This window comes from Capricornis sumatraensis, chromosome 1, assembly GCF_032405125.1.
Source record: "Capricornis sumatraensis isolate serow.1 chromosome 1, serow.2, whole genome shotgun sequence".
Lineage (NCBI taxonomy): Eukaryota > Metazoa > Chordata > Mammalia > Artiodactyla > Bovidae > Capricornis > Capricornis sumatraensis.
This window is the reverse complement of record NC_091069.1, coordinates 163,497,962-163,522,846: the sequence shown is the minus strand read 5'-3', so window position 1 is coordinate 163,522,846 and position 24,885 is coordinate 163,497,962. Positions and strand designations below refer to the sequence as shown.

The 24,885-nt window shown below is 36.7% G+C and overlaps 1 protein-coding gene across 1 annotated transcript in view; it reads left to right on the top strand.

The window, feature by feature from the left end:
- The window catches only part of SLC9C1 (solute carrier family 9 member C1), a 116,352-nt gene that overhangs the window by 21,398 nt on the left and 70,069 nt on the right, over positions 1-24,885 (top strand). The window contains exons 8-12 of the mRNA XM_068968425.1: positions 2,187-2,315; positions 9,823-9,984; positions 14,872-14,971; positions 18,388-18,531; positions 20,520-20,694. Of these exons, the coding sequence (XP_068824526.1) occupies positions 2,187-2,315; positions 9,823-9,984; positions 14,872-14,971; positions 18,388-18,531; positions 20,520-20,694 (710 nt within the window). The remainder of the gene's footprint in view (positions 1-2,186; positions 2,316-9,822; positions 9,985-14,871; positions 14,972-18,387; positions 18,532-20,519; positions 20,695-24,885) is intronic.

Below are 24,885 nucleotides of genomic sequence, written 5' to 3'. Positions count from 1 at the left end.
AGGTACTCTTTTCCCAATTTTGAACCAGTCTGTTTTTCCATGTCCAGTTCTAACTGTTTCTTCTTGACTTGCATACAGATTTCTCAGGAGGCAGATTAGGGGGTCTGGTATTCCCATCTCTTTAAGAATTTTCCACAATTTGTTGTGATCCAGAAGTCAAAGGCTTTAGCAGAATCAGTGAAGCAGAAATGGGTATTTGTCTGGAATTCCTTGGTTTTTCTCTGACCCAATAAATGTTAGCAATTTGATCTCTGGTTCCTCTGCCTTTTCTAAACCTAGCTTGTACATCTGAAAGTTCTCAGTTCATGTACTGTTGAAGCCTAGCTTGAAGGATTTTGAGCATTACCTTGCTGGTATGAGATAAGCACAATTGTATGATAGTTTGAACATTCTTTAGCATTGCCTTTCTTTGGGATTGGAATGAAAACTGATTTTTTCCAGTCCTGTGGCCATCCCTGAGTTTTCCAAATTTGATAGCATATTGAATGTGACGCTTTAACAGTATCATCTTTTAAGATTTGAAATAACTCAGCTGGAATTCTATCACCTCCAATAGCTTTGTTCATAATAATGCTTCCTAAAAGTTCACTTGAGTTCACACTTCAAGATGTCTGGCTGTAGGTAAATGACCACACCGTCATGTTTATCTGGGACTTTAAGACCTCTGTGTATTCTTGCCACCTCTTCCTAATCTCTTCTGCCTCTGTTAGGTCCTTACCATTTCTGTCCTTTATCATGCCCATTCTTGCATGAAATGTTCCCTTGGTATCTCCAGTTTTTCTTGAAGAGATCTCTAATCTTTCCCATTCTATTATTTTCTCTATTTCTTTGTATTGTTCACTTCAGAAGACTCTCTTATCTCTCCTTGCCATCTCTGGAACTGTGAAATCAGTAGGGTATATCTTTTCTTTTCTCCTTTGCTTTTGGCATCTCTTCTTTTCTCAGCTATTTGTAAGGCTTTCTCAGACAACCATTTTGGCCTCTTGCATTTCTTTTTCTTGGGGATGGTCTTGATCCCTGTCTCCTGTACAATGTCACAAACCTCCTTCCATAGTTCTTGTGGCACTCTATCAGATCTAATCCCTTGAATTTATTTGTCACCTCCTCTGTATAATCATAAGGGATTTAACTTAGTTCATACCTGAATGGTCTAGTGGTTTTCCCTTCTTTCTTCAATTTAAATCTGAATTTTGCAATAAGGATCTCATGATCTGAGCCACAGTCAGCTCAGGGTCTTGTTTTTGCCGACTGTATAGAGCTTCTCCATCCTGGCTGCAAAGAATAGAATGACTCTGATTTCGGTATTGACTATTTGGTGATGTCCATGCGTAGAGTCATGTCTTGTGTTGCTGGAAGAGGGTGTTTGCTACATCCAGAGTTTTCTCTCACCAAAACTCTATTAGCCTTTGCGCTGCTTCATTTTGTACTCCAAGGCCAAACTTGCCCATTTCTCCAGGTATTTCTTGTCTTCCTACTTTTGCATTCCAACCCCCTGTGATGAAAAGAACATCTTTTTTTTTTTTTTTTTTTGGTGTTAGTTCTAGAAGGCCTTGTAGATCTTCATAGACTGTTTGAGTACAGCTTCTTCAGCATTAGTGTTTGGGGCATAGACTTGGATTACTGTGATGTTGAATGGTTTGCCTTGGAAATGAACTGAGATCATTCTGTTGTTTTTGAAGTTACACACAAGTACTGCATTTCATACTCTTTTGTCAACTATGAGGGCTACTCCATTTCTTCTAAAGGATTCTTGTCCACAGTAGTAGATATAGTGGTCATCTGAGTTAAATTCACCCCTTCCTCTCCATTTTAGTTTGCAAGAATACTGGAGTGGGTAGCCATTCCCTTCTCCAGGGGATCTTCTCAACCCAGGGATTGAACCCAAGTCTCCTGCACTGCAGGCAGATTAGTTACCATCTGAGCCACCAGGGAAGCCCTTTCTTTGACTCCTAATCAACCACAATTAATTTGGTACCTACTCATGATGATCTAGGCTTGTAAGTTAATACATAATGAAATCTTCTTGAACAGATTTTACAAACATGACTAACATATATTTAAGTATGTAGAAAAAGTACATGATATAAATCCATTGCTGAAAATATCCTTCTACTTGTTGATAAAATTCTGTTCTTTAATATTTATGAAATTTTTCCCTCCTTAAACAATTTTTTTTCCCTCTGTAGGTCTTTCTAGAAGCCTCGTCAGTTTAATTAATGGAGAAAGTCTGATGACCTCTGTAATGTCTTTAATTACATTTACTGTTATTGTGAATATTGACCTTAGCTTGCACAAAAATACGATCCAGTCCTTAGGTAAGGATCTATTTTTTCTTAATTTTTTAAATTCCAAAAGTCGACAAGCAATAAATGCTGGAGAGGGTGTGGAGAAAAGGGAAGTCTCTTACACTGTTGGTGGGAATGCAATCTAGTACAGCCACTATGGAGAACAGTGTGGAGATTCCTTAAAAAACTGGAAATAGAACTGCCTTATGACCCAGCAATCCCACTGCTGGCATACACACCAAGGAAACCAAAATTGAAAGAGACATGTGTACCCCAATGTTCATCACAGCACTGTTAATAATAGCCAGGACATGGAACAACCTAGATGTCCATCAGCAGATGAATGGATAAGAAAGCTGTGGTACATATGCACAATGGAGTATTACTCAGCCATAAAAAGAATACATTTGAATCAGTTCTAATGAGGTGGATGAAACTGAAGCCGATTATACAGAGTGAAGTAAGCCAGAAAGAAAAACATCAATACAGCATACTAAAGCATATATATGGAATTTAGAAAGATGGTAACGATAACCCTGAATGAGAGATAGCAAAAGAGACACAGATGTATAGAACAGTCTTTTGGACTCTGTTGGAGAGGGAGAGGGTAGGATGATTTGGGAGAATGGCATTGAAACATGTATAATATCATATAAGAAATGAATCACCAGTCTAGAATCGATGCAAGGTGTAGGATGCCTGGGGCTGGTGCACTGGGACGACCTGGAGGGATGGTGTGGTGGGGAGGTGGGAGAGGGATTCGGGATTGGGAACACATGTACACCCATGGCAGATTCATGTTGATGTGTGGCAAAACCAATACAATATTGTAAAGTAAAATAATAATAATAATAAAGAATGAAAGAAAAAAATAACGAATAAAAAAATAAAATGAGAATCCCATATTTTCTGAAATCTTAATTTCTTAAAACTAGAATACTGTATTTTCTGACCTCTGACATGGATTTTATAATACCAAAATTACACTTCTGCAAATATAATCATATTAGTATAATTATTGGCCATTTACAAGAAGTAACAAACATCCCTTATTTAATATTGGTTATGGTTTTGTTGTGAGGCTAAGTTGGGACTTTTCATGAGGATGCCTATAGAAGCAACATTCCTCAGACCTAGACTGAACCAGAATTATTGATAACAAGAATGAGAGAATTTTTTTATCTGCCTAAGATGAACTCAAAAGATGAGTTGAGTAGGGAATCCACCAGTACCAAGGGGAGGTGTCTTCCCTTCACTCTGTGACTATCTCCCTGCAGGCAACATAGAAAGCTGTCAGCTCAGGGAGAAAGTATGAATCATATGGCCATCTACAGGGCCTGAGCACAGTGCTTGTAAGCAGAGAGACTGTAAAATGTCTAGAAGTTCATTTGCCACATTCAAATAGTCCTGAACCATACGTACTTTGTCCTTTACCATGTGTATGTGCATGCATGTGTATATGAGGTAAGTGATGTATGCGCACTGTAATGAGTGATTATAAAGTATACAGATGAGTAATTATGACTCAGGACAAAAAATAGAGTTGTCAGCACTCCTGTGAGCATTTTATATGCCCCTTTCTAATCAAAACCACATCCTTTCAGTAGTTTAGAGTGTAGTCTCAACAAAATTGGAAATTAAGAAATTATAACTGACACCACAGAAACACAAAGGACCATAAGAGACTACTTATTACAGGCAACTATATGCCACTAAAATGGACAACCTAGAAGGAATGGACAAATTCTTAGAAAGATACATTCTCCCAAGATTGAACCAGGAAGAAATTGAAAATATGAATAAACCAACTACAAGTATTGAAATTGAATCTGTGATTTCAAAAACCAAAGAAACAGAAGTCCAAGACCAGATGGCTTCACAGGTGAATATTATGGAACATTTAGAGAAGAATTAACACCTATCCTTTTGAAACTATTTCAAAAAATTACAGAGGAAAGTACACTTCCAAACTTACTCTGCAAGACCACCATCACCCTGATACCAAAATCAGACAAAAATACTACAAAAAAGAGAAAATTACAGGCCAATATCACTGATGAACATAGATGCAAAAATCTCAGCAAAACACTAGCAAACCAAATCAAGCAATATATTACAAAGGTCCTATACCATGACCAAAAGTGGGATTTATCCCACAGGAATGCAAGGATTTTTCAATATTGGTATATCAATCCATGTGATACACATTAACAAATTGAAGAATAAAAACTGTATGATCATCTCAATAGATGCAGAAAAAGCTTTTGATAAAACTCAACATCCATTTATGGTAAAAAAAAAAAATTCTCCAGAGACAATCCCATTTACCACCATTTCAAAAAGAATAAAATGTCTAAGAATAAATCTAACTAAGGAGACAAAGACTTGTACTCTGAAAATTATAAGAAAGAAACTGAAAATGACAAAAGTAGATGGAAAGATAAAACAAGTTCTTGGATTGGAAGAGTCAATATTGTCAAAATGACTATGCCACCCATGGCAATCTACAGATTAAATGCAATGCATATCAAATTACCAATGGCATTTTTCACAGAACTAGAACAAAAATTTTTTTCATTTGTTTGAAAACTCAAAGACCTTGAAAGCAACTTTGAGAAAGGAAAATGGAGCTGGAGGAATCAGCTCTCTGACTTCAGATTATACTACAAGCCTACAGTAATCAAAACTGTATGGTACTGGCATACCATACCAGAAGACTAATCCTTGCCCAATAGAATCACCTTCAGTTCAGTTCAGTTCAGTCACTCAGTTGTGTCCGACTCTTTTCAATCCCATGAATCGCAGCAAGCCAGGCTTCCCTGTCCATCACCAACTCCTGGAGTTCACTCAGACTCATGTCCATCGAGTCAGTGATGCCATCCAACCATCTCATCCTCTGTCATCCCCTTCTCCTCCTGCCCCCAATCCCTCCCAGCATCAGAGTCTTTTCCAATGAGTCAACCCTTTGCATGAGGTGGCCAAAGTACTGGAGTTTCAGCTTTAGCATCATTCCTTCCAAAGAAATCCCAGGGCTGATCTCCTTCAGAATGGTCAACACCGAAATCAGACTGATTATATTCTTTGCAGCCAAAGATGGAGAAGCTCTATACAGTCAACAAACACAAGACCAGGAGCTGTCTGTGGCTCAGATCATGAACTCCTTATTGCCAAATTCAGACTTAAATTGAAGAAAGTAGAGAAAACCGCTAGACCATTCAGGTATGACCTAAATCAAATCCCTTATGATTATACAGTGGAAGTGAGAAATAGATTTAAGGGCCTAGATCTGATAGATAGAGTGCCTGATGAACTATGGAATGAGGTTCGTGACATTGTATAGGAGACAGCGATCAAGACCATCCCCTTGGAAAAGAAATGCAAAAAAGAAAAATGGCTGTCTGGGGAGGCCTTATAAATAGCTGTGAAAAGAAGAGAAGCAAAAAGCAAAGGAGAAAAGGAGAGATATAAGCATCTGAATGCAGAGTTCCAGAGAATAGCAAGAAGAGATAAGAAAGCCTTCTTCAGCAATCACTGCAAGGAAATAGAGGAAAACAACTGAGTGGGAAAGACTAGAGATCTCTTCAAGAAAATTGGACATACCAAGGGAACATTTCATGCAAAGAATCACCTTACTCATGTCTTTCTCAAGAGAGCTGGTCCAGGTTGTGGACAACTACCCAACTTGGGCATAAAAAGCACCTACTTTCACCCTTGTTTTTTGTATCCAATTAGTTTACTCAAACCATAGCAATTTGGAATATCTGTTGTGATCCTAGAACCCCAGTTTAGCATAGCAAGGTACATCCTCTTTAAATGCTTCATATAACCTTTCTGTGGTGTGTGGAAAAACCAAACTACATACATAGAATATTTTCCAAAATGCAGAGTACAAAACGAGGTGACAGAATACAGTACTCAGAGAGTTTTTACCATAAAACCTGCTGCAGATATGGCCTTCTCATAGATGACTGAAGTGAGGAAAAAGGAAATGTTTATATTCAAAAGCATCTTAAAAGCTCAAAAACCATCTTTGGGGGAAACTGAGAAATGTAAAGTGTAGTCATACATGCTCGTCAGAAGGATCAAAGTCCAACCTCTATACCTGATCTAGTATTATGTGCAAGCTGCTCAGTGATGTCCAGTTCTTTGCAATCCCATGGACTGTAGCCCATCAGGCTCCTCTGTCAATGGAATTCTCCAGGCAAGAATCCTAGAATGGGTGTCCATTCCCTTCTCCAGGGGATCTTCCCAACCCAGGTAGGGAACTCAGGCCTCCTGCATTGCAGGCAGATTCCTTACTATCTGAGCCACCAGAGAAGCCTGATCTAATGTTATACCAGGTCCCATTTAAGATAGTAAATACCATTCATATTACTGAGTCCAAGCTTACTCTGCTCACCACATAAATAATCCAAAAGACAGGTATTGAGACAAGGAATATGACTATATTTAGAAAGCCAGCTGACTGAGAAGATGGCAGACTAATGTCTCAAAATAACCATCTTATCAAGGTCTTGATGCCAGGTTCTTTTGCAGAACAGGAGTAGAGGGAGGTAAGGGGTAAAGTAAAAGGCCATTAATCTTACAGATATCTCCTGGAATGGCTAGCCTCAGGGAGTGAATATGTCCATTTTTTCTTTCCTGTAGCCATCCACAGGTGGACAGGGTCCTGAACAAAGGCATTTTGGTTTAATATTCAGGCAGAGAGGCAGGGTTCCCTGAGGCAGGCCACTCCGTGTGAATAGTATCCTTTTAAAGAATACAAGTAGTGGGAAGCAATGGTTAAGGTTAAAGAAACAGATCCAACATGGAGTCAGTTCTTCCCTATAACAATCACAGAATTTCAGGGAACTTTATCAGAGATGATATCCACAATATAATCAAAAGAATTTGCTAGTCATTGGGGAGTGAAAAATAAAAAAGAGACAAAGAAAAGTACTTATGTGGAAGATAATTCACTCAATAACCCAACAATTATTTGTTGATATGTACTATGTGATAGCTTCTATTGTAGGCCCTGATGTTTCAGCCATGAACATAACTGTTCTTGCTTTTGTAGAGCTTGCACCTCACAATTTTGACAATAATCAACGTAATAGAATTTTGCTTTTGTTTAGGTTTCAGAGGAGTAAAAACTGTTAAGTAATCACTCTTAAAATAGTAATAGTAACAACTACAATAAAACAGAAGGTCTGCTCTAAGATGAAGAGAACAATGAGCTTATTTTCTTCACCATTCAGACTTTCTCTGAATTTTTAGTAGAATTCCTCTTAAGAAAGATGTGCGATAAGTTTTACTGGTATTTTATTTATCCATTGGCATAATTGTGAAACAGTAATTTTGCTAGTATTGTATTGCATTGTTTGGTCACTCAGTCGTGTACGACTCTTTGTGACCCCATGGACTGTATCATGCCAAGCTTCCCTGTCTTTCACCATCTCCTGGAGCTTGCTCAAACTGAGGTCTGTTGAATCAGTGATGCCATCAACTATCTCATCCTCTATTGTCCCCTTCTCCTCCTCCCTTCAGTCTCTCCCAGCATCACGGTATTTGCTAATGAGTTAGCTCTTCGCATCAGGTGGCCAAAGTATTGGAGTTTCAGCTTCAGCATCAGTCCTTCCAAAGAATATTCAGGATTGGTTTCCTTCAGAATTGATTGGTTTGATCTCCTTGCAGTCCAAGGCACTCTCAAGAGTCTTCTCCAATACTGCAGTTTCCTAGTAATCATTATTTTATAACTTGTAGTTATTTAAACAGTGTTGCTATATCTTTGAAAGTGTTAGTCTCTCAGTCATGTCTGACTCTTTGTGACCCCATTGCCTGTAGCCCACTAGGTTTCTCTGTCCATGTAATTCTCCAGGCAAGAATACTGGAGTGGGTAGCCATTCACTTCTTTAGGGGATCTTCCCAACACAGAGATCAAAGTCAGGTCTCCTGCATTGCAGGCAGATTCTTTACCATCTGAACCACCAGGGAAGCCCAGAGTCACCAGAGAAGCTCTACTGTATCTTTGAAGTGAGCATGTTTCATAATAGGAAAAAACAAGAAGAGTTACTATACTCAGAGTTCTTACCTTTTCCTTCTTGTATGTTAGCAGTTTAAGAACATTGTAAGAAATAATGGATTTGCTTTGAGGCATTTCCTGGCCTAGTAAATCCATCCAGTAAATATTTTATTCTTTAAGAGCTCTTTTTCTTTTTTAAAAGAGAAAGCATCTTTTAAACTTGGTCTTTTAACTCCAGTTCTCTGCATCTTCTGAAACCAGTGTCAGCATCCAGCATATGTTTCATTTATAGGAGGTGCTGGATTCCTAAAATTATCACCATAGTCAACCCCATACCTAGATTGGACAGGACTTAAGAGTCATTCATAAAATTCTTTCAAGTTCACACTATCCCTACAAGTGTTAAATTTTTCTGCTTGGCACATCTAGAAACCATGGCTCGCTCTCAGTCATAGGAATGAGACTAGGTAGGGAAGGAATTTCTATAACCTCAGGAAACTTAACAGTGTCATCTCTACCAGTGGACATCTATGATCAAGGATTCATAAAAGGATTCTTTCTCCTTCATTTTACTACCTCAGAGCACTGTTCTGGGATTTACTTCCCCAAATTTAGCCTTGTTTTTTGATGTGGCTGCTACTGCTGTTTTCTGTTGGCCATTCCTTGTTTTGGTTTTATTCTTGCTCTTCACATATTCTATTGAAGTTGACCCTTCAGGCTTTCCTGCACCTAAGACCCACTTTCATCTGTGATTTAAAACTTTTCTCCTTTGTTCCCCACCCTACAAAGATGAGAAGGACTTCCTCATCCACTGAAAATGCCCGATTCCAGCAATCAATGCCCTCAAGAGTTCAGGCTTCCTGTTTACCTGGGAAGGGCATCATAATGACTGTTGAAAGAAATTTGGCAAAACACAACAGTATCAGTAAAGGCTCAACTATCCTTTAGGGTAGTAATTCCACTTCTGGGGCCTAAGGAAGCAATCAGAGAAGTACAAAAATTTATGTATAGAAATATACATCGCAACATTGCTTATCAGGAGAAAAACTGGAAACAATGAAATGTCCAATAGTAAGGAACCAATCGGATTGGTTTGGCAGGCCAATACAATACAGGAGATTCACTTAGCTGTGACCCAGAGGCATTCCCTTTTTTTTTTTAATTTCTTGTGTATATAATTTTAGACGTAGATTCTAAATTCCTTGAAGTTAGAGAACGTCTACTTCTTATTCATTATTGTTTTTCCAAAATGTATTACACATTTTGGCCCTAAATAAATATGTATTCCTGAATGGGGACTTAAAAAGCTCTTAAACTAAACTGATCAAATTTTATCAATTTAATTGTAACTTTTGACATTTGAAAAGAAACTCTTTCAACTTAAGAATAAGAAAATAACCTACATCTATCCCAAAGGCTATGAGCTATTTTAAAAGATAATGTCAGAAACATAAGTTGACCCAGATTATCATTTAAAATTAAAAGCACATAAATTCTACTAATTATTTTTTTGTTTCTTCCCTTTTCTTTCAGCCTATATCATCATGAAAGAAATTTGGTTACATCTTATAGTAAGTTTCTCGTTTGGAATTGTTAGTTCAAAACTGATTCAACTATGGATGTCTACTGTTTTTGGAGAGGACGTCAATCATATAAGTCTCAGCTTTTCATTTCTGTACCTCATCTTTTATATTTGTAAGTAAGGGGACTATGCCTAAAATTAAATAATATAAAAAGGTTCAAATTAAAGATATAAAGATATGGGAAATATTTACCAGGTGAAAAGCAAAAACAAAAACAAAAAAAACACCATGCAACTGATCTAGAAGGAATATTTTTGTAAATAATTTATCAAAAGACATTAAAAATATTAATATGTATACAATAGGAAACAATGTACCAAGGTACATAAAGACAATTATAAGAGAAACTTGACAAAATCATAATTACAAGGAGAAACTTTAACAGGCCTTTCCTAAATAATTTCATAACCAATTGGATTAAAAAAATGACTATGGCTATGATTTATATAAAAACTTAAATGCTTGGCTCCCAAGATATATAGAGTTTTTTCTTCCAAAACAGAATGCTTATTCTTTACACATACCTATGGGCATTAACAGAAATCAACTAGACTAGAAGAACATATCAATAAAATTTCAAACATTATTCAACTACAGTTCAATTTAATGCTTACTTCAAAAGGAAGATCTTTAGAAATGAATATTCTAATTGCCTGAAATTGAAAAAAAAAATGTTCTTGGTAACTCTTAGATCAGGAAGGTAATAAAAATAGAAGCTACAGATCAAGAAAAGCTAATATTAAACATTCAGTCACATTGCTGATCCATTTACCACAACTGCCCTCTCGCAGAGGTACAGCAGACAATGATAACCATGTCGCTGTTTCCTGATACTGCCTCAGAATCACTTTCCATTCAGCCCTTTAGATAGCTCTACAAATGACTTGAAGTTGGCATGCGTGATAATACCAACTTCCCAACTGACTCGATATCTTTCCATTACATTTAAGAATAAGACAATGTTGCCTAGCCTCATATCCATGATTAAAAATAATTCTGGAAGCTCTAGGTAATATAGTAAGAAAAAAAAATAAAGGTTATTCATATTTTAAAGAAAAAATGGTTACATTAGTCACAACATTTTAAAGTATATAAAAACCCAAGAGACTTAATTAGTAAACTAAGATAGCAAGGCTCTTTAATGGTTTGATAAAAGATAAAATTTTAAAAATTAATAAATCAAATAATATTCTTACAAACCAGCAGTAATTAGTTACAAGGGCTTCCCCGGTGGCTCAACAGGTGAAGAATCCACCTGCAATCCTGGAGACACAGGAGAGGCAGTTCTCTCCCTGGGTCAGGAAGATCCCCTGGAGAAGGAGAGGGCAACCCACGCCAGCATTCTTGCCTGGAGAATCCCACGAGAAAGGAGCCTGGCAGGCTGCTGTTCATAGGGTCAGAAAGATCTGGACACAACTGAAGTGACTGAGCACACACACATCACAACTAGTATAAAACACAATGAAAAGTGATTCTCTTCACATTGACAAAAAGTTAGGAAATATCAAGGAATAAACTTAACAAAAGTTTGGACCCAAACAGAAAACTACACAAGTTTTCTGAGAAGTAAAAATTTCAGTAGAGACAAAGGAAAATTTCTTTGTAGAAATGCTAGAGCACCAGAATTCATTATTTTCATGTCTGAGAAAGGAAAGGCATAACACAGATATGTGAGGTTTCCAAACCAATCTGGATTTAAGCCAACTACAATTTAGTGAGTTTACAGAATCCATTAATGAATTAATAAATAGTGACAGAATGATCAGCCAGTACAAATGCATTCACTATGCACTACCTTGTACATACCTAAACCTACAAAACATAGATTTCAGCAAATATAATTTCTTTTAACATCATCAAGTAAGAGTAACCTCAAGATTAAGGGTTAAAATAAACGATGAGAAACCTTCTTAGGTTATACTATATGGGTGAATGTTATTAATATAACTGTTCTAGAAATTACATGAAGTTCCAAAAAATCTGATACATCCTGATACAATGTTATTATAATTCTAATTATCCTAAAATGTTGTATGTCACAGAAATAACTAAATATCCTTGTAACAACGCCATTGTAATAAACTCTCATCTGATCTTTAACCATTAAAACTGAAAGAGTAAGGGTTATGCTCAAGGAAATAATTTTATTTATTTAATTTTTTAAATTGAAGTAGAGTTGATTTACAATATTATATTATTTTCAAGTATGCAATATAGTGATTCAATATTTTTATAGATTATATTCCATTTAAAGTTATTACAAAATAATGGCTATATTTCCTTGTGTGGTACAATAGACATCCTTGTTGCTTATTTAGTTTATACATACTAGTTTGTATTTTATAATCCCCTACCCCATCTCCAAAAAAATAATTTAAATTTTTTAGAGTCAAGATGTCTCAAAAAATACTTTAGAAAGCAGATAATGAGTAAGTATAAATCTAATGTAAAAAACTTTTACTCTGGCCTGTCAAATAAATGAATATTTTTAAAAGTTATCACAATATGAATCAAATAATGATAGAAATTTGGAGGGAAGTGAAATTTTACAGAAAATTTTTAAAAATTCATCTGGAAACATAAACTGTGAGACTATGTTTATGACATATGTCATATGGCATGACAATCTACTTAAGTGAAGGATTTTTCCTACTAAGTGGATAATAAACATTTAATAAGCCTATAATAATTAAAATACAACTGCTATAACAGAGGAATACAAAGCAAACCAAAGAAACAGATCCATTTGATAAATGTGTGCTGTGCTTAGACGCTCAGTTGTGTCTGACTCTTTGCAACTCTATGGACTATAGCCCGTCAGGCTTCTCTGTCCGTGGGGATTCTCCAGGCAAGAATACTGGAGTGGGTTGCTGTGCCCTCCTCCAGGTGATCTTCCCAACTCAGGGATTGAACCCAGGTCTCCTGGATTGCAAGTGGATTCTTTACCATCCGAGCCATCAGAGAAGCCCAAGACTACTGGAGTGGGAAGGGTAACCTATCCCTTCTCCAGGGGAACTTGCCCCACCCAGGAATCAAACTGGGATCTCCTGCATTGCAGGCAGATTCTTTCCCAGCTGAGCTACCAGAGAAGCCTATGAAAAGTGGCATATCCACAATATTCTTTAATATTAAAACAAAATTTTAATTTGCAACTGTTACCTAGAACAATGTCTGCTAAACATTAAGAGAAAAAAAAATAGCCCATTATAGAACAGTATTGCTCTACAGTCCCTTTGGGTGCGTGTTCAGTCGTTCAGTTGTTTCTGACTCTTTGGGACCCCATGCAATGGGGCTCACCAGGCTCTTCTGTCAGTGGGATTTCCCAGGCAAGAATAATGGCGGGGGCTGCCATTTCCTTCTCCAGGGATAATCCCTCTGTAGATTTTCTTAATGTGTGACTTTATGTATATGTATGCTGGATATGAGCTTCTGTGTGTTCATTGGGTACTCCACTCCTAAAATCTTGATCCAATTATCTTAAGCTTCCAATAGACACTCTCAGTTATGTCCGACTCTTTGCGACCCCATGGACTATAGAGTCCATGGAATTCTCCATGCCAGAGTACTGGAATGGATAGCCATTCCCATCTCTAGGGGATCTTCCTCACCCAGGGATCAAACTCAGGTCTCCCACATTGCAGGCAGATTCTTTACCAACTGAGCCACAAGGAAAATCCAACCTAAAGATACCTCCTCAAAATTTCTGAAAGTTTCTGGAGTTTTCTTCCTCATAATCTCTGCTGCCTCCTCCTAAATATATAAAAATTTCTGCTTCTTGGTGAACTTTAGTGAAGGTGAGAACAAGGGGAGCTCACAGAGAAAATTACATTGTGCAGTTCACAGTTCTAAGATCTGAAGCTACCATTATCTCCTCACTTTTCTATATTTCCTGCTTAATTGCCACTTGTCTCCTGTATAGAAATTCAGCAAACAGCCTTTAATGCTTGGAGTTGCCTTTTGGGTCTCATACTGTGCTCTCAAATAGCTTAACAAATGACTTCTTCTAGGCAAATATAGTCCTCTCTTCAATAGAAATTTCAGTCAAAATTTTCTTCAAGATTTTACCTGAATTCTTGGCAGTGGAGTTACAGGTGTTCCCTTTTTCTAATCTGCCTGCAATGCAGAAGACCCCGGTTTGATTCCTGGGTAGGGAAGAATCTTGGAAAGAATTTCTGGGTCAGGATGATCCTCTGGAGAAGGAAATGACAACCCAATCCAGTATTCTTGCCTGGAGAATCCCATGGACAGAGGAATCTGGCAGGCTGCAATCCATAGCGTTGCAAGAGTTGGACACGACTTAGCAACTTAACTACCACCTTTTTCTTAGAAAAATATAATATCTATACTATATTATTTGAATTTTTCATGATGATAAGATGTCACTTTCATAAGCTACTTCCAAAACTATGTTTCCCTCTAATTCATGAAAGTTGACAGTATTCAAGAGTTTCCACAGTTTTTTACACTTTTCCATCTCAGACAGTAAGTGTACCAAACCATAATTAAACTGGGAAGCAGATCTGTATTGGGTTTCTCTTGGCTCTACTCTCTTAGGCTTGTCACAAAATCAAACCATTTCTATCTCCTGCTGTCTCCCAAGAAGTAGTATGTGAAGTAGGCTAGTCCATAGCGAGCTCATCAGCTTACTTCCACTTAATTCATCCAGAGCCGCTCTGGAAAAATCAGACCTATAGAGGGTGCTCTAGCCTCACTGGGGTATCTGAAAAGATTTGTGAGTTCCACATTGTTGCCCATGATCAGAAGCCAAAGCGGTGCAAGGTTGTCCAGTACAGACTTTTCTGCACACTGAATGTGGACCTGAGGAGGAAGGACAGTGCGTGGTGGTGATCATTTGTGACATTTTTCAGTGGAAACTTAGTGGGATAGCCTCTCTATGAAGTCCCTACTATCAGATATCAGGATGTTTTCATCTCTGGGAGTATTGGTACCACTCTTGATGTTAAATTAATACTTTTTATTTATTTCCTTAAAAAAATAGGTGAGCTAACTGAAATGTCTGGAATATTTACTCTTGTCATTATGGGACTCTTTTTAAATTCTACAAGTTTTAAACCAGGAGTTGAAGCACTTCTTCTTGAGTAAGTGACTAGCATACTTTTACTTTGTTTTCATATATTGAAGTTGTAACATTATAATTGTAACTACATCTACATGGCCAAAATAAGATACTGACTTGGAAACTAGCCAACTGAAAATAAACCCCCCCTTTTAAAAACTCTATTGCTTATGTTCTCTAAACCTCTGATTTCAGGTAAAATTTGTAACCTTACCTTGAGTTCGCACTGACTGTATTTCCCTACTAATTCCCTTATGTCCCTGACCATGTTACTCAGTAATGTTCAGTCTGATCCCCTAGACAGGGCCAGGGTTAAAATCAGGCGAGTGAGGCCCTCATCTCAGGCACAAAATCTGAGAGGATGCCAAAAGACTCAGTAATCAAGATAAATATTTTAATGTAATATTTAATAATTGAAATTAATGCAAAAAATCCATGGTGAAAATACAAAATTTTTAAAGATCAATATTACTAATAGTTCCTTTTGCCTCAAGCGCCAATATGGATCAGTATGGCAATGCCTCTAGAATGAAAGACCAATATTTTAAGGACAGTGAAGAGAGGCCACGAAAGTCAATTTAAAAAGTAATCCAGGGCATTTAAATACAATTGACAGCATTAAAAAAAGAAAATAGAAAAGTACAAATTGTACCTTGCTGGAGGGCACCTACCTGAGGGGTCACTGGAGTCTGTGTTAGTCTTGAAGAAAGATACTTTCTGAAAAGTTTCAATATATGGGATGGGAACTTGGCCTAAATGACACAATAGCAACATATGTGTTAACAGAGGCCCTGAACTTAATCAGTGATTTTTTTGAACATTTGGGAGAACATTTTGAAAGATGAAATAAATAAGTTCATAAGTTAGAAACTTAAAAATACAGATTACAAGCTTTGAGAGCATGTCACTAAAATTTCATGTCAATTATAACGGAAGCCAGTTGTATTAGCAGCTAGGTAGCATCAGCTGGGCCACCACTGTAGGAAGAATTAGACATGTTATGCATGTATTTATATCTATGGGGAGTGATTCCGAAGGCTCCCTTCATTCTTGCTGTAACTGAAACCTGGATCTCCCCTAAAGATGTGATTTCTCCTGTGTTCCTTAAAGGTTATAGTGTCTTTCTCACCTGCATCCCTGGGTACCACAAGCCTAGAGTTGAGGTGGGTGATCTTTCTGTACCTCAGTCATTTCTATTCTATTTTTCTTCTTCCCCAGAAGCAGCCAATTTCACACTCCCCATTTTGTGATGATTTTGGCCCCCTCTCACTGTGACATTCCAACATCACCCTGTCACCATTCTTAGTGATGGCAGTCAATATTTCACAGTTAATGCTTCTATTCCCTCACCTTTCAATTCCAGGACTTCTTCTCCTCCTGTGATCACATTTCCCACTCTGCTTCAGCCACCCACTTTATGCTCATACAAATAACCACTTCATAATTTCAATTTCAACAATTATAATATTTAAAATATAATATGTAAGATAATAATGGTAAATCCTACTAAACCCTACAGTGGTTTACACTGTCTCCCATCTTTTCAGTTTACCCCCCTAGGACTCCAATTCTAACAATTATATAGTCACACTGAGAAGACAATGCATTGATGCTGTGCTATTTTCTGACCATCATCCACCTCACTCCCTCCTTACCCAGATCATTTCTTGTGCTTCTAATAACTTCTCATCTTGTTTGGCTACAAACCAAGGTTGTTTTCATGGCAAACAGGGGATCTGTTTGTCTCCTTGTTACTACGGTAATTCATTTCTGCCACTCTCACCCTTGCCCACTCTGCTCTAACCACACTTGGCTATTCCTCAAAATGCCAAAGAAGGTCCCTGTTTGACCTTGTGTCCTTGTGCTTCTGCTCTTGAAATGTGCTTCTTTACATATTAGCAGAAGTGGCTGCCTTACTTCTTTCATGCTTCTATTCATACATCACCTTTTTAGAAAGAAATTCCCAAATAAGAGATATTTCCTTGTCAACTTGTATAATCTTCTATTCCTGGCAAACTGATGTTCCTAAAATGTCCAGGCCATAAGGTCTTCTCACTCCTCTAGGCTAGGGACTATGCAACATTAAGATATAAAAATGACACATATGCTTAGATCCATAATATCAAAATCTATGAGGGTGAAGCATGGGATGTCTGATTTTAAAAAACTCTTCCTAGATAATACTTAAATACAGACAGTGTTGCAATCCTTTGCTCCTATAAAAGATCTAGATTTGTTGGGACAACTCATGATCACCAAATAAAGAAAAAGGACTTTTTAAAAAAATTCAGAAGCTTTTTTACTGCGTGGCTGACTGATTGCACACGTGCACACACATGTGTACATGCACAGGTATATTAGATGGTTTTGGAGCTTGGTTATTTGGCTCATATATACTCTAAATATAATGGGCACTGATTCCTCTGAGAATCTGGTTTCCTCCTCATCCAATTTCTCCCATTAATTTCTATTACATATGAAAGAGTTTTAATAACTCCTCAATATTTGTTGCTTAATTGATTTGATTACATTTTGTGCTAATTAATGAGACTGAGTTTTTTTCCCCCCTCAATGTTTCATAATGAAATTTTCTCTGGTAATACCTAGGTATTTGTTTTTCAATGGCAGCATATGGGTAAAACCAAGCTCTATTTCCTCTCCTGAAGTAATATTCATGTGCCCTTTTAAGCTTTTCAATTTATTTTGCTATACATATAACGTCAAATTAAAGACAGGAAATATACAAAGAGATAACGAGAAGTAAGTCTTGAATAGCTATGATCCCAACACCCAAAATGACAAATAATGGTGTCTGAGTGTGCTGCTTTTTCAAACTGTTTTGCCTGCAACTGTTGAGAACATGAGTTTTGGGAATGATGCCGTCTTCCTAGGCTCTGGAGTACTTGAATAAGCACAGACTCAGAAACCACAAAGAATCTACAAAGGGAATAAAAGATTCATTCACATTCTCTAAGTGCTAGCTAGATATTGGGCAAAGGCTTTATTCTATCACTATGTAAATCAAGCTAGGAGTTCAGTATTTCCATTTAAAATAAACAATTTTAGTTCTTCCCAATGAAACAAGGACTAGCTACTTGAACCATAGTTTCTAACTACTTGAACCATAGTACCTGAATGAGTTTTGTCAAATAGCATAGCTACAACTTAACATGGCTTTCAAAGTCAACCCCATAAAGAGACACTAATTTATATTCAGTGCAAACTGGTTAAAATTGCTTTAGAAATATTTGTTTACTTATCTTACTGCTCCTTTCTCCCCAGTTAAATTACAAACTCCTTGAGTGTTGGTGAATGTCTTACTCATCTTTATTTTCTTCAAAATGCCTAGCACAATGCCTCACATAGATAAGCCTTGCATTGACTATGTTAACTTAATTAACTATACCAACTATATTTAATTTTTTTCTAAAAATGCAGATTCTGGAATTGTCTATCATTTGTTGCTTTTCTTATGGTGTTTACTTTCACTGGACTTCTAATTCCTGCACATACATATTTATATATATCATTTTCTGATATATATTATTCATTAAATATCTACTTAACACTTATTATGTTCAGGTAAGAAAGCCATTTGAAATTTTCTATTTATGTAACATTGACTAATCCTGAAGATATTCTTTAAATGACAGAAATGTTTTATTCTGGAATGAAGAATTCACTCAAATTTTCCAAGGAATCATCAGCAAATTAACACTTAGTGTTTTTGATTTTTAACGGCATTTCAAAACAATGCAAGCATGTTGTAAAGTTTTTGAAAAAAAGAAAAAACTCTCATAATCTTTACTACCTAGAGGCGAACACTACTAATATTTCACATACTTCCTCCAGAGTTTTATATTGTTTTTTATTCTATGAGGTTTCATGAAGTTAGACACCTATTATAAATTAAAATGTTAACTTGTTTTATTTGCTTAATATTTTGTGACAGATAATTTGTATTAATAAAGTATAGTTGGAAATAACTTTTTAAAAATCAGAGTGGGACAAATTGGGAGACCAGGATTGACATTTACACACTGCCTGCAATGAAGGAGGCCTGGGTTTGATTCCTGGGTTGGGAAGATCCCTTGGAGAAAGAAATGGCAACCAATTCTAGTATTCTTGCCTGGGAAACTCCATGGACAGAGAAGTCTGGTGGGCTACAGTACTGGGGTCGCAAGAGTGGGACATGACTTAGCGACTAAACCACCACCACCAGATATAAAATAGATAATTAATAAAGACCTACTGTATAGCACAGGGAACTCTACTCAGTACTCTAGAATGGCCTATATGGGAGAGAATAAAAAAAGAGTGATATTTGTATATGTATAACTGATTCACTTTGCTGTATGCCTAAAGCTAACACAGCACTGTAAATCAACTATATTCCAATAAAAATTAAGAAAGAAAAATAGTCTTTCTTTCCTTTTAAATAATTATTCACTATTATTTCATATCATTTATCTGCTCTGTTCAGTGTTCTTATGATTCCAGCATTCTGCTGTGTTGTTACTTTTCATTAAGATAAAGTATTGAAGATCAAGGTACCATTTTTCTAGCTTTGATTCATAAAAGATAAAAATAAAATTATCTCATGTCTAAATAAATAAATAAAAATGAAAATCATAAGGAAGTCCTCCTTGTAAATGTCATTTTTGCCTAAATAAGTTTTGTGGCCCCTTTTCCAATGTTAAAAGGCTTTCAGAAAGCCGTCTGCTTACATAACTGAAAAGGAGATATTATAGAAGAGGAAAACCACTATAACAATTATATCACCCACATTGTTAGCATTCTAGGAAAATTAGTTGGGACTCAACATTAAGTTGGGCTTCCCTGGTTGCTCAGTGGTAAAGAATCTGCCTGTCAATGCAGGAGATGTAGGCTTGATCCCTGGGTCAGGAAGATCCCCTAGAGAAGGAAATGGCAACCCACTCCAGTATTCTTGCCTGGAGAATCCCAGGGATAGAGGAGCCTAGCTGGCTACAGTCCATGGGGCTGCAAAAGAGTCCAACACAACTTAGGGACTAAATAACAACATTAAGTCATCCAGTGCCAAGTAAATGGAAATTCATCGCAAATTATCAGGTACAATTAGTATAAAATATAAGAACTATCTGTGACTGAAAGAAGAAATAGAAATGAATTAACTGATACTGGGCAAATTCAGTATGATTAAAATCTATGAAGAAAAAGAGAGAATATTGTTTTCTCTCCCATTTATTAAATTTGCTTTTATCTGTTTCTGGGATCTAGAGTAGAGTAGATCTATAAAAATTTTTAGCACTTTCTTTTCTACCTGAAGAAGCACCACTTAATGGTGATGTGGAATTATTCTACTGCTTAGCTAACAGAAAGAAAGAAAAGAATAATCCCATTCCCTTGGCATGTTTGTGCATGGGATGCCCTTCTGCTTTCCTTTGGTGGAATGCCAGAAGTGTGTGAAAGATGGCTCATTCTTCTGAGAGTTGGCAATTTCACAGGGAATAGATTGTAGTAGTATAGAATGAGATGGAAAGAAATTTCTACGACAAAAATAACTTTTTAAAATCTGTTTTGCCTTTTAGACTTCTGGTCTTTCTATTACTGAGCCCTCTTTTGTCTCAACTTGGTCATGGTTTCAGCTGGCGCTGGGCATTCATAATGGTCTGGAGCGAAATGAAAGGGACTCCTAATATAAACTTGGCTCTTCTGCTTGCCTACTTTGAAAAATCTCTTGGATCTGAGAGGGAGAAATCTCAAGTAAAGAAAGATGTGGTTTTTCTATTTGAATATTTTATGAAAACTGTTTCGGTGTACTAAAGTATGCTATCGTAGTAGATCGCTCAACCCCACTTGGACTGTGGGATTGATTTAGCTGTGATGGGGAAACCAGGGAGGGAAAAAACAACTGGCAACTTTCCTCTTCCTCATTCTAGCTTAGATACCCTTAAACTCCTTCATCACACTCCTAAAAAATCGGTTTACTGTGAAAGTTAAGGGAAAACTTACAAATCATTTAAAATAGTACCTGATACAGAGTATGCACTCAACAAATGTTTCCTTTTTAATTTACTCCTAATACCTACTTACAAGCAGAAACCTATTTATGAATGGTTGTATTGCCTTCTGTAACTTTATAAAGCCACATCTAGAAACCAAAACATTTTAATTATTAGAGAAAGTTAACTCTTAAGATAGAACCCCCAAATTCTTCCCAGTAGAACATAAAGTGTGACTATCCCTCTATCATATCTCAAAATAAGATAATTTCAAGGAACTCTTTAAGAAATATTCTATGTAGACATCACAACACATCTAACACTTCCATTGTGAGGTTTTTTTTAACATAAATTCTAAGAGTAAAGGGAACTGTGTCAAGGTTATTATTATGTATCTAAGTAAATAATAATCAAGCATTTAAAAAAAACTAAATATTCGAAGACTGTTTTAAAAACCAAAGTACCTAACATTACATGACCTCCTCTTTCTTTTTAGTCTTCCCTAGTGGCTCCTGCAATGCAGGAGACTCGGGTTCAATCCCTGGGTTAGGAAGATCCCCTGGAGAAGGGAATGGCAACCCATTCCAGTATTCTTGCCTGGAAAATCCCATGCACAGATGAGCCTGGCGGGCCCCAATTCATGGGGTTGCAAAGAGTTGGACACGACTGTACAACTAACACTTTCACACCCCTCTTTCCTTTTAACTAATTTCCGCTTTGTCTGGACAATCAAAATCAGTGTCATCATCATACGTCCTGACCAGTGTAATGATGAACACTGCACTTGGATCTGGGTTCTGAAATTTTTAATTGCTGTTTATTGTGTGGTCATCCACAGGTTATTTAATTCCCATCCCCCACTCCCTGCCACGTGTCTGTTTCCTCATGCCAAAGCAGTCTGCAATAATACCAATGGTTTGCTAGTAAATATTTAACAGGTAACTATCTTGGAAAGGGGGAGTGTTTGCCAAATTTCTATTCCATAATCATTGGCACCAAGAAAACATAAGTCAGCCTATAAACTTCCTGAAAATGTAATGATCAGCATTGACAAACTGGTATAAGCCAGGCCTATCTGGCTATCTTACTGTCTCTACTGTCTCAAAGGGGTATTATGTGAAATTGAAAATATACATAAAAGCTTAACACATTGTTTCAGTTCAGTTCAGTTCAGTCGCTCAGTCGTGTCTGACTCTTTGCAACCCCATGAATCGCAGCACGCCAGGCCTCCCTGTCCATCACCAACTCCTGGAGTTCACTCAGACTCACATCCTTCGAGTCAGTGATGCCATCCAGCCATCTCATCCTCTGTCGTCCCCTTCTCCTCCTGCCCCCAATCCCTCCCAGCATCAGAGTCTTTTCCAATGAGTCAACTCTTCACATGAGGTGGCCAAAGTACTGGAGCTTCAGCTTTAGCATCATTCCTTCCAAAGAAATCCCAGGGCTGATCTCCTTTAGAATAGACTGGTTGGATCTCCTTGCAGTCCAAGGGACTCTCAAGAGTCCTTTCCAACACCACAGTTCAAATGCATCAATTCTTCAGCACTCAGCCTTCTTCACAGTCCAACTCTCACATCCATACATGACCACTGGAAAAACCATAGCCTTGACTAGACGGCCTTTATTGGCAAAGTAATGTCTCTGCTTTTGAATATACTATCTAGGTTGGTCATAACTTTTCTTCAAAGGAGTAAGCGTCTTTTAATTTCATGGCTGCAGTCACCATCTGCCGTGATTTTGGAGCCCCCAAAAATAAAGTCTGACACTGTTTCCACTGTTTCCCCATCTATTTCCCATGAAGTGATGTGACCGGAGGCCATGATCTTCGTTTTCTGAATGTTGAGCTTTAGCATCTAGTAAATGTACAGTAAATCTGACTTCTGATGACAACGACGATGATGCTATGTAGACATCTTCTGAAATAAAACTTTGGTCAATCAAATCATTTCGAGGGATGTTTCAGTAGTGGTAATTTGTTGAGAAGAAATTAGCAGTCCTTTAATTTAATTTGGGTGACTCATACAGCTAATTTATTAATACTCAAAAAAAGGCACTACAATGAAAGCTTAAATTATTAACTTAATCCTGTCTCTGCTACTCACAAGTTAAGTGATTGAATTAAATATGTTCCAAACAAGTATATAGAATATATGAAGCAAAAATTGAGAGCTAAGAGGAGAAATAGACAAACTACAGTTGGAGACTTTAACACTGCTTTCCATAATTTGTTTCTGAAGTATTTTTTGTTTGTTTGTTTAGTCACTAAGTGGTGTCTGACTCTTTTGCAACCCCATGGGCTGTAGCCCACCAAACTCCTCTGTCCATGGGATTTCCCAGGCAAGAATACCGGAGTGGGTTGCCTTCTCCCTGTCTAAGGGATCTTCCTGGCCTAATTCCACATCTCCTACATTGGCAGGCAAATTCTTTACCACTGAGCCATGAGGGAATCTAGAACTACTAAAAAAATTAGCAAGGATATGAAAGAACTAAACAACACCATCAACCAACAGGATCTAATTGACATTTATAGAATCATATCAACTGATGAAGAAAAATCACTTAGCATAAAAAAAATCAATATCCATTTATGATAAACCTCTCAAAAAGTAGAAATAAGAGGGAATTTCCTAAAGTAGATAAAGAACATCTACAAAAAAATCTACAAGTATAATTAATAAATTATTATAATTAATAGTGAAAGATGCTTTCTCCTTATAACTGGGAACAATCCAAGAATGTCTCAATTAATGAACAATCAAGAATCTCTACCCTCATTCTTTTTACTGAACATCATGATAGAAATTCTAGCTTGCTCCATAAGACAAAAAGGGAGAAAAAAAACATGAATATTCAAAAGGAAGAAAATAAACTATTCCTATTTCAGATAGTATGATTATCTATATAGAAAATTCCAAGGGTCTTCAAAAAGAAGTGGGGAAAAAACCTTCCTAGAACTAATAAATGAATTTAGTATGGCCTCAACGTATAAGTATTAAAAATTAAGTGTATTTCTATATACTAGCAATTGATTCAAGGAATCAAAAATTAAAGACACAATGCCATGTACAATCGTTCAATAATAAAAAACAAAGGAACTAAAACAACAAAAACAATTTTGAAAGAGTGAAATAAATGGGAAGAATCAGTATACCCAGTTTTAAGGTATTATTACAGCCATGGAGATTATGTAGTATTGCCAGAGAGAGAAAGAAACATGGAACAAGATAGAGAACTCAGAAATAGATTCACACAAACATCCCCAACAATTTTTGATAAATATGCAAAAGTAATTCAATAGATGATGTCTTAAAAATGATGCTGAAGAATGGGACATTCATATATGAAAAAAAAAAGAGAGAGAGAAGAACCTTGGCCTAAGTCTCACTTCTTCTATAAATATTAATTCAAAGTGGATTACAGAATTAAATATAAATTGTAAAGCCAGAAAACTTTTTTTAAACTTGGGGTAAAATATTTGGGACCTATCGTAACACAAAGATACCAAGAGCATAATCCAGAAAAGGAAAAAAGGAAGAAATTACACGTCTTCAAAATTAAAAACTTTTTAAGAGTACAACACACAGAATACAGAAAGAGACATTTCACTGAAGGGGATATACAGATGACAAATAAGGATAAAAAAAGGTGGTCAATGTCATTAGCCATTGGGGACATGCAAATTGAGAAAACAGTAAGATACCATCTATTAGAAGGACTAAAATAAAATATGGTGGCGACACCAAATGCTGGTAAGGATGCAGAGAAACTGACCACTCATAGATTGCTAGTGGGAATATCAAATAGTACAGTCACTCTGGGAAAGAATTTGGCAAGCAACACAACATTGTAAAACAATTATCCCCCAATTAAAAATAAATAATAAAGAAAAGAAAAGAATAATAATAATAAAGAAAAGAATTTGGCAGCTACATATGCAACTACCATACAGCAA